Source organism: Piliocolobus tephrosceles, chromosome 2, assembly GCF_002776525.5.
Source record: "Piliocolobus tephrosceles isolate RC106 chromosome 2, ASM277652v3, whole genome shotgun sequence".
Taxonomy (NCBI): Eukaryota; Metazoa; Chordata; class Mammalia; order Primates; family Cercopithecidae; genus Piliocolobus; species Piliocolobus tephrosceles.
Window position 1 is genome coordinate 44,549,337 of NC_045435.1, and position 10,535 is coordinate 44,559,871.

The following is a 10,535-nucleotide window of genomic DNA, read 5'->3' on the forward strand; positions in this document are numbered from 1 at the left end:
AGCCCCATTCTAGAGGTTCTTCCTTCTTGCTCCTCCCATTCTTCCACTGTCCTTGGATCCCCCATTTTCCCCCTGCACAATCTCTTAATCCCTATGTTCAGCTTCTTATTTTCAACTGGATCCTTCCCAATGGCATTCAACACACTTGGTGTCTCCCACCTTAGAGTAGAACATTCAAGCTGCACATCCTCCTGTAGGCCCTCACTCATCCCATTCCCAGCCTGTTTGCGAAATGCATTGTCAGGATTCAAAGAAAGCCTCACTTCGGTCGAATTCCCATCCCCACACCAACACAGTTCTCAAGTCACCAATGGGTAAAAGGCTTCAGTGATCCACTCCTACGGCCAAAAGGCACTGCTCGATCTCTTCAGCATTTGCTGATGGTTCACTCCTGGAAACATTTTTCCACTTGGCTTCACAACACTACATAGTCCTGGTCTTTCTCATCCCAGGTGAGGAGAGTCCTGGTCTTTGTCAACCCAAGTGGCCACTATTACTTTGTCGTCCTAATGTTCAGTTCTGGATCTCTTATTCTACACCCTTCCTAGGCACTGCCCCTGCCACAGCCTCTTTCTCACCTTTTGCATAACCTTGTCTAGGCCCAGCAGCCCCACATTTACCACTGCCACATCAGACCTTAGAGTTCCAGGCCTGAGTATCCACCTGCCCAGGGACATTGCCACTTGGATGTCCCAAGCACCTCCATTTTGCCATGTCTGAAACAGAATTCAGTATCAGTTCCTCACAACTGGTCTTCTACAGACTTCCCCAGTAATCCCTCAACCCACCTGCCAATATTTAGGCTGTCTGTAAGCCACTCATGCAAACATTCAGTAACCCAACTACATGTCATAGATTGGTCTGAACACCTAGCTGTTAACATAAAGATGAGCACATCAGATAAAACCCCTGCCCTACTGAAGCTAGTTCAGTCATCACACACATTCCAACTGTGGTATATGAGGTGGAGAAGAGGTACAAAGGAAAACAAGAGGGTACCACAGGACTCGACTGAGTGTGGCAGGCCGTGGATAGCTTTCTGACAAGGTAACCTTAAGATGTTGCTTGAGGCTGAGCAGGAATTCATTCAGTGGAGACAGGGAGTGAACCCCTGCAGAGAGGAAAGAGGGGCAGAAAGCCTGGCACTCACTGACACTGTCGATTCTCCACCCGACCTTTCAATCCCTTGCCCCTTGAGAGGAACCATCTCTGCTGTGCTCATCACTGTTGCCTTGATGCTGAGTAAAACATGACTCACAGGAAGGATGCAAAAACTACAAAAACGGAGGCCTCACTCCACTATTCCATTCTGTGACCTAAGCCACTTCACCTCTTTCAACACTCTGATACCTCTTTCAACACTCTGGTACTAGAATACCTCAGTGTTCTAATAAGTAAAATGTAAATACTTGCCTTACAAACCTGCTGAGAAGCAAATCCATTATTTAATGAATAAAAAGCACTTGATAAAAGCACTATTCCCAAAATTAAGAATTATGAGAGATCTTCCACAGACCAAAAACAAATGTTCATAGTCCCTGCTTTATTTCCATTTGTTCACACACGCTTTAAAAAAAAAAACACACATGCACTCACAAAATAACCAAACATCAGGAATTAGAAGGGCATAAAACAGGGGGCTTTATAGGCTGAAAAAATATCCTAGCTTCATAACAGAATACCAATCAAATATTGAAAATTCCTTCGTTCAAAACACAAAGATGTTTTGTTTTTAATGGGAGTTTTTTTTAAGTTTTCTTTTTTTAAAAAAAAAAAAGTAAAGATTTAAGGACAAACAGCAAGCTTCTCACACTGCCTGAGGCAGGGCCTGGTTTCTCTTCCTTGAAGGCCTTTTACAGATGTCAGCCTTCACTGGCCTCCATGCACAACCTCCCACTACCACCCATGCCGCCTGCCACTGCAAAGTACAGGCACCCTGGGCCCCCCTGAGGATGCGGGCAGGGGCTACAGGGCATCCAGGATGTGGTCGATCTTGGTGACCAGCTCCTGGCGCTTTCCTGAGATGAGCTTCTCATTCTCAATGTATGTGTCTTTCTTGAGCTTGCCAGCCACCAGGCGCTCAGCCTCCACCGCCGACTTCAGCACCAGCTCCTTGACCTGTGCATCCAGCTTCTGCATTTCGCTCACCTGGCCGAGGTAAGAGCAGGGCAGGACTTGTGAGCGATCCTCCCACCCCACTCAGCAGGCCCCACCATCTCCCAGGCTTATAGACCCCAGAGCTCCACAGGGATCAGCCACAAATGCAGCCAACAGCACAGTGTCCCAGGGCAGCAGGGCTGGCTATGGAGGAAGATAGGCCTGGCTTCAAATGCCAACTTCACCACCCACAAGCCCTGTTCTTACGCCCTTGTACACAAGCCCTGCACCATCCCTGGGCCTCATCTACGTTCCAGGACTCTGAGGACTGAGTGTGAAAGTACCTGGCAGCACCTGGCATGCGCCCTGGCACATAGCAGCTCCTCTACAAACGTCACTTCTTTCCCTGCAGCTTGCCAAATTAGGTCCAGGGATTCAATTAGTCAAAAGATCAATGGCCAGGGAAGGGGGGGTGACAGCCATTGTCACCTACTATATGTCACACTGAGGACTGGTATAGACACATTCATTCAACATTCAACAAATTAGTGAGCCATGGCGCGAGGCACAATTCTAGGTTCCAGAAAACAGCACTAAGGACAGATAAGGGATCTTGCCCTTAGATGCTGACATATAATTAACACTTAAGTAGAAGAATAAATTGTTTCAGAAAGTGGTAAGTGTGGGCCAGGCATGGTGGCTCACATCTGTAATTCCAGCACTTTGAAGGCCACGGCAGGCAGAACACTTGAGCTCAGGAGTTCAAGACCAGCCTGGGCAACATAGCAAAACCTCATCTCTACAAAAAATACAAAAAAATTAGCTGGGCATGGTGGTGTGCACCTGTGATCCCAGGTACTTGGGAGGCTGAGGTAGAAGGATTGCTTGAGCCTAGAGGTGGGGATTGCAGTGAGCTGAGATTGCGCCACTACACTCCAGCATGGGCAACAGAGTGAAACCCTGTCTTAAAAACAACAACCAAAAAAAGTGAGGCCGGGTGCGGTGGCTCATGCCTGTAATACCAGCACTTTGGGAGGCCAAGGCGGGCAGATCACGAGGTCAGGAGACTGACACCATCCTGGCTAACATGGTGAAACCCCATCTCTACTAAAAATACAAAAAAATTAGCCAGGCGTGGTGGCAGGCGCCCGTAGTCCCAGCTGCTGGGGAGGCTAAGGCAGGAGAATGGCGTGAACCCAGGAGGCGTAGCTTGCAGTGAGCCGAGATCATGCCACTGCACTCCAGCCTGGGCGATAGAGCGAAAAAAGTGGTAGGCGCTATGAGGAAATTCACATAGGGTGAGGAGAGGGAAATGCCAGGAAGTGGACAGGGGAGTCAGTGACTCTGAGGGGCACCTCTGCGAAAAGGTTACTATCCTCATTTACAGATAACTCCTTTACATAGCTTGTATCAGGCAGGGTTCTGAATATTTTGCATGCATTAACTCATTTCACACTCACAACCCCTATGAGGGGCTAACAGCATTCTCATTTTACAGATGAGGAAACTGAGGCACAGAAGTTAGGTGACTTGGCCAGGTTTACGAACTCTGAATCAGAGCCTGGATTCAAACCTATTGATTCTAAAGTCTAGGTTCATTTTACCACGACATAAGCGGCCTGGGACCTACAACAGCCTGGCCTCCAGGAGAGGATGCAGCTACACTGGCCATAAGGGCACACAGTGCTGAGGAGGCTGGCAGAGCTCCCTCCACACCCAGCTCATAACCAGGACCCCAAAATCCCTTGTTCCTCCACAAGGATTGGCACCACATGAAAAGCTATGGCCAGATGCAGTCTCATCCCACAAGCATGCAGGTAAGCAAGAGAGCTGCCCAGTGTCTGCCCTAGACAGAGCAGTGAGGCATGGAGAGCCCCAAGCCAAGCGACTCAGTGATTACCGACACTTACTCTGTCGCACAGATCAGAGCCCTCTGTCTTCAGCCTGGACTGCAGCAGTGCAATCTCACTGGTCAAGGCCTTGTGTTCGGTCTCCAGGCTCTTCTTGCCACTGTTGAGGGTGGATATGTCCCGGGATTGCTTGTACCTATTGACAGTCTCGTCAAAGTGACGGTAAAGGCCTATTCTCTTGTTGACCAGGGTCAAGACCTGCTCTGTGATGCAGGCTACCTTCATCCTGGCTTCTGCGGCCGGATCCTGAAGGAAGGAGAGGCACCATGTGTGACAACATCCAGGCTTGGGTCCACTCTGATCTTATCTCCCAAAGAACATCTGCCACCACCAGCCATCCAAAAAAAGACATGCCACCTTCTTGGAAAGTCAGAGTCAAACCCCTACTGACACCTTATCTGGACCAGGTTCAGCAATGGGCAAAACTAGGGCCATAAAGATGAAGCCGACCTGCCGGGCCTGGTGGCTTATGCCTGTAATCCCAGCACTTTGGGAGGCCAAGGTGGGCAGATCACGAGGTCAGGAGTTCAAGACCAGCCTGACCAATATGGTGAAACCCTATCTCTACTAAAAAAAAAAAAAAAAATTAGCCGGGCATGGTGGTGGGCGCCTGTAATCTCAGCTACTCAGGAGGCTGAGGCAGGAGGATCACCTGAACCTGGGAGGTGGAGGTTGTAGTGAGCCAAGATTGTGCCACTGCACTCCAGCCTGGGCGACAGAGTGAACTCCATCTCAAAAAAAAAAGAAAAGAAAAGAAAAAGATGAAGCAGACATTTCACTTCACAGTCCAGTAAGGCAGACAGATAGATGTGAACAAGGATGATAATGTCAGTGTGCCCTGCATATACATTACAGCAGTCTTGCCCATTTAATCAGCAGGAAACATTAGATAAACCAAAATTAAGGGACATTCTATAAAACTAAGTGGTCTCTACACTACAAATGTCAGGTTATTAAACACAAAGAAAGGACCAGGAATGGTGGGTCACACCTATAATCCCCACACTTTGGGCAGCTGAAGCAGGAGGATCACTTGAGGTCAGGGGTTCAAGACCAGCCTGGGTAACATAATGAGACTCCATCTCTACAAAAAAAAAATTGTTGGCCAGGTGCAGTGGCTCACACCTGTAATCCCAACATTTTGGGAGGCCAAGGCAGGCAGACTGCTTGAGTCCGGGAGTTCGAGACCAGCCTAGCCAACATGGCGAAACCCCGTCTCTAATAAAAATACAAAAAATTAGCCAGGCATGGTGGCACATGCTTGTAGTCCCAGCTACTCAGGGAGCTGAGATGGGAGGATCACTGTAGCTCAGGAGGTCGAGGCTGCAGTGAGCCCTGATCATGCCACTGCACTCCAGCCTTGGTAACAGAGTGAGACTCTGTCTTGGAAAAAAAAAAAAAAAAACTTTTTTTAATTAGCTGGGCATGATGGCATGCTCCCAAACTACTTGGGAGGATGAGGTGGGAGGATGGCTTGAACCCAGAAGTTTCAGGCTGCAGTGAGCTACGATTGATCAGGGGACAGTCAGCAAAATTATGGACTCCATGTTGGTCAACAGTACTAATTAACTGGCCAGTTAATAGTATTAATTAACTAATTAATTAATTACACTACCCATTCTTTGAGGAAGAAGGCACAGAAGGCAGAACAGTGGAGCCGCTCACCACAAAGTTCTGAACATGCTGTTCTACCAGATTTTTAGCAACATTACATGTCCTGAATTTGATCATTGTATTGTGATTATGTAAGAGAATACCCTTGCTCTCAGGCTACACACATGCTCAACTATTCCAGGGTAAAGAGACACAATGTCCACAACTTAACCTCCAATGATTCAGCAAAAATAATTACACACACACCCACACGCATACATGTACGCATGTACACATGCATACACACACACAGAGTTATTCTTCCAGGTCCCCCACTCTCCGACTATCTGCACATACTCAAGTCCTGTAGTTAGCCCTGCAAAACCCAACCATAGGCCAGGCGCGGTGGCTCAAGCCTGTAATCCCAGCACTTTGGGAGGCCGAGACGGGTGGATCACGAGGTCAGGAGATCGAGACTATCCTGGCTAACATGGTGAAACCCCGTCTCTACTAAAAAATACCAAAAACTAGCCGGGCGAGGTGGCGGGCGCTTGTAGTCCCAGCTACTCGGGAGGCTGAGGCAGGAGAATGGTGTGAACCCAGGAGGCGGAGCTTGCAGTGAGCTGAGATCCGGCCACTGCACTCCAGCCCGGGCGACAGACCGGGACTCCGTCTCAAAAAAAAAAAAAAAAAAAAACCCAAGCAAACAGAAAGTCAACGCTCCACACATTTGGTTTCAGATCCCTCAAACACTGTATTGGGTATTGTATTTCCTATCTGCATTTGATTGAAAAAAATCTGGCCAGTCACAGTGGCTCACACCTGTAATCCCAGCACTTTGGGAGGCCAAGGCGGACGGATCACAAGGTCATGAGATTGAGACCATCCTGGCTAACACGGTGAAACCCTGTCTCTACTAAAAATACAAAATATTAGCCGGGTGTGGAGGCACGTACCTGTAGTCCCAGCTACTCAGGAGGCTGAGGCAGGAGAATTGCTTGAACCCAGGAGGCGGAGGTTGCAGCAAGCCGAGAGCACACCACTGCACTCCAGCCTGGGCAACAGAGCAAGACTCCGTCTCAAAAAACAAAAAAAAAAAAAGAAAAGAAAAACATCTGCATATAAATGGACCCACACAGTTCAGCTGGATCAACATCTTTGCTCACAGGTCCCACCAAAACCCCTCCCTGCTGTCTCACAAACATCAGCCCCTCCAGCTGAATGCCCTTCCCCACCTTCTTTGCCTGTCACCTCCTCAGGGTAGCCTTGGGGCCTCCCAGGTTGCCCCACTCAAAGCACACCCTTGATGCACACCTGTAGTCCCAGCTACTCAGGAGGCTGAGGCAGAAGAATCGCTCAAACCTGGGAGGCAGAGGTTGCAGTGAGCGGAGATAGCGCCACTGCACTCCAGCCTAGAGACGGAGCGAGACTCCATCTCAAAAAAAAAAAAAAAAAGCACACCCTGTGCCTGTCATCACATTCCCACAGTCCTCAAGCACCAGCTATGCTCATCTCCTCCCCCAGGCCTCACCCACCTGACTACAATAAGTGCTTGGTACTAGTGCCTACCCTGGAGCATGGCGCCAAGAGCCCTAAGGAACAATGAGAGAATGAGAAATGGAGGAAAGAAGGAAGAAAAGACCAAGAGGATGACCTGAGGATAACGGTAGTGCAGCCTTGGGAGGACCAAGGAGTCACAGAGCCTGTCTGTCAGGGAGCAGAGAGTGGGGGTGGGGAGAAGGGTGCTGATGGGGCCAGGTTAGTGGTTTCTGCTCCCAACAAAGAACCACCACAGGGGAAGGGAGAGGGGATACTGGTGAGGGGACTAAGAGGGGAGTTCCACCTCCCAAGTTCCACTGAATAACAAGAAGCAAAACAGCTGAATAACAAGCACCAATCTTTTCGTTTTTCCTACCTCACCAAGTTACTCTGTCTCCAGAGCCAAAACAAGACAGAAGCAGGGACTTAACCTCCTGTGCTGGTGACCACAAGCAACAAAAAACAAAATACCCTTCCGGCAAGGATGAGCACAGGCAGTCTTTTGCCCATGGCATCCTGACCTGGGATCACTGTGAGGATCAGTGCTCAAGCTGGTGAAATATTACCAAGGACACAAATGACAAGCAGGAAGAAGGCTGAGAGGGTACCTTAGTGATGGAGAAGTCCAGCCGAACATAGATGATGACGGTGAAGAACAGGATGTAGAAGGCCGCCACCACCAGCAGGGGCTCCTGCAGCATGAGCACCTTGTTGAACGTGTAGTGGACCTGGGAGAAGCAAGAGGACAGCTTCATCGGAGCTGCAGGGACACGGGACCCTAGATTCACCCAGGCTGGCCCACTTGACCTGCTGCCCCACCCTAAGACCAGAAGATGCTGTGAGCTCAAATGACTCCAGCCCAAGGAGGGACGGGGAGTGAGTTCTTGGCCCCAGAGCCCACTGTCTGGGGAAGATGACATGGAAGGCAAACAGTGGAGCCACTCACCACAATGTCCTGAATGTGCTGTTCTACCAGATTTTTCTTGTAGGCAACAATCACAGGGCGGCCGAATGTGTCCAGATAGGTGTAGTGCAGCTCATCTGGCGCACGGCTGATTTCATAGGGACTATCAATTTCAATGTTCCTGGAAGAAGATGGGAATAAAACATAGCCTCCAACCAACTACACCGATAAACCAGGTTTAGAATCAGAGAATTCCAAGGCTAAGGGGCCTTTCAAGGTCACTAAGTTTACACTCCTCCACTCTGCTCCCTTCCCAGCTATGGAGAACATCCACTCTCTTGAGACAGGGGAGCAAGAGCCAGAAAGCCCTCTGTTTTAAAGCCCTTGTCTGCTGGGACAACAACTGTCCCTCTGAATCTTCCACTCCCAAGTTCTCACAGGTACTGGCCCCACTCCTTGGAGTCACAAAGTTGACACAGCTCTCCTGTACATCCCGACCCAATGAGTCGCTCGGGGGCTTGAACAGATGCCTCACGGGCTGTTCTGAATGTTCTTTCTCTTCACATGAATAAGAGTTTCTTACGCGGCAGGGGACATGTCCTGCTTTTGTCTGCCCAGGCCCACTATCCCTTCTCCTGGTAAACAGCACAGCCTGGATTTGCGTGAGGAACTATCCTTCCCCTATGGAACGTTCTCCACAGGAAGAAAATCAAGGGCTCTCTCATTCTGTCAGTCAGAGTGGACATGTCACTCAAGAGAGGCCAAGTAGATGTTCCCTGATAAAGTAAATCTAGAGCAAAGTGACACAAAGACTGTACCCCTAGAACATAGGCTCCCATTAGCGTACCACAAGGGTACAACCAGAAAAATCAGGTGCAAAGGAAAGGAACAGTCACACTCACTTGGCTCCTTCAGGAAGGATGATCTTCACAGTCAGAGAATCTATCACTTGTTCGTCAAACACATGGTCTACAAACCTCATCTTCAGTGCATACTGGTCACCTGAAGGATCAAGCAAGCATAAGCAATGATGTGGAAAACAGATCAAATGGGCAGGAGAGAAAGAAGTACAGGGGCTCACATAAAGACAAAGCAACTAGACAGCAAAACCAAAAACCCACGGACCATGCTTACAACAAAACCAGGCAACAAAGTATCTCTACTGAACCACACAACACAGAGACAGGGATGGGGGTCAAAACACCGACAGCCACAAGACCTTCACGTTATCAGTGTCTGTAAAGGAGAAAGCAGAGAGAAGCAACAGGGCAACTGGTGTGCTTGAGAATAGCAGAACCCCAAAACACACAACCGGGATTCCCTAGAGAGCACAGAAGGCCAATGTGAGGAGTGGCTGAAACTTGGAGCAGTCGTGCCCTGCCTAATGGTGAGTGAAACAGGCCTGCAGAAGGTCACGAGTCTGCAGCAGTCTAGTCCCTGAGAGCAGAACTCACCTTCTGGGACAGTGCCCTACAATGAGGAGAAACTGCTCAACACAATCAAAATTGAGCATGACAGGGACAATGGAACTCAAAAACCACGCAGGGGAAAGCTCAGAAATCAAGTCACATGTTTTTGCAGTATACCACACTAAAATAGCAGAGATCTGGGAAGGTACAAAAACCACCCTTTCCTTTGGAAAGGTCACATTAAAAATGATCAACAGACAGTGGCCCATGCCTGTAATCCCAGCACTTTGGGAGGCAGAGGCGGGCAGAACACCTGAGGTCAGGACTTCAAGACCAGCCTGGCCAACATGGTGAAACCCTGTCTCTACTACAAAAATTATCCAGGTATGGTGGCACATGCCTGTAATTCCAGCACCTTGGGAAGCTGAGGTAAGAAAATCGCTTGAACCCAAGAGGTAGAGGTTGTAGTAAGCTGAGATTGCGCCACTGTACTCCAGCCTGGGCGACAGTGCGAGACTCCATCTCAAAAAAAAAAAAAAAAAAAAGGAAAAAGAAAAGAATAAGTTATATAAGAAAAATGGGATGAAAATGAGAACATCCCTATAAGAAAATGAAAACATGCCAGAAAGACGTCCATAAAAACGAACCAGGAGACTGTTCCTGCTATTCCAAAACAAGCTAAAGGTATTTAAAAAATGACACAGTGATGCAAGAACAATGTAAACAATTAGAAAAATTCAGGCCGGGTGTGCTGGTTCACGTCTGTAATCCTAGCACTTTAGGAGGCCGAGGCAGGTGGATCACCTGAGGTCAGGAGTTCGAAACCAGCCTGGCCAACACAGTGAAATCCCATCTCTACTAAGAATAAAAAATTAGCTGGGCGTGGTGGCACGCGCCTGTAGTCCCAACTACTTGGGAAACTGAGGCAGGAGAATCTCTTGAACCTGGCAGGCGAAGGTTGCAGTGACCTAAGATCACGCCACTGCACTCCAGCCTGGGAGGTTACAGTCAGCTGAGAATGTACCACTGCACTCCAGCCTGGGTGGCAGAATGAGACTCTGTCTCAAAAAAAAAAAAAAAAAG

At 48.8% G+C, this 10,535-nt stretch overlaps 1 protein-coding gene across 1 annotated transcript in view; it reads right to left on the reverse strand.

Moving 5' to 3' along the window:
* Positions 1-1,524: 1,524 nt before the first annotated feature.
* The window catches only part of RPN1 (ribophorin I), a 27,366-nt gene continuing 18,355 nt past the window's right edge, over positions 1,525-10,535 (reverse strand). Inside the window, exons 6-10 of the mRNA XM_023215740.1 lie at positions 8,946-9,045; positions 8,086-8,224; positions 7,748-7,867; positions 4,008-4,253; positions 1,525-2,148 (exon numbers count right to left, since the gene is read on the reverse strand). Coding sequence (XP_023071508.1) covers positions 1,966-2,148; positions 4,008-4,253; positions 7,748-7,867; positions 8,086-8,224; positions 8,946-9,045 — 788 coding nt within the window. The 3' untranslated portion in view covers positions 1,525-1,965. The remainder of the gene's footprint in view (positions 2,149-4,007; positions 4,254-7,747; positions 7,868-8,085; positions 8,225-8,945; positions 9,046-10,535) is intronic.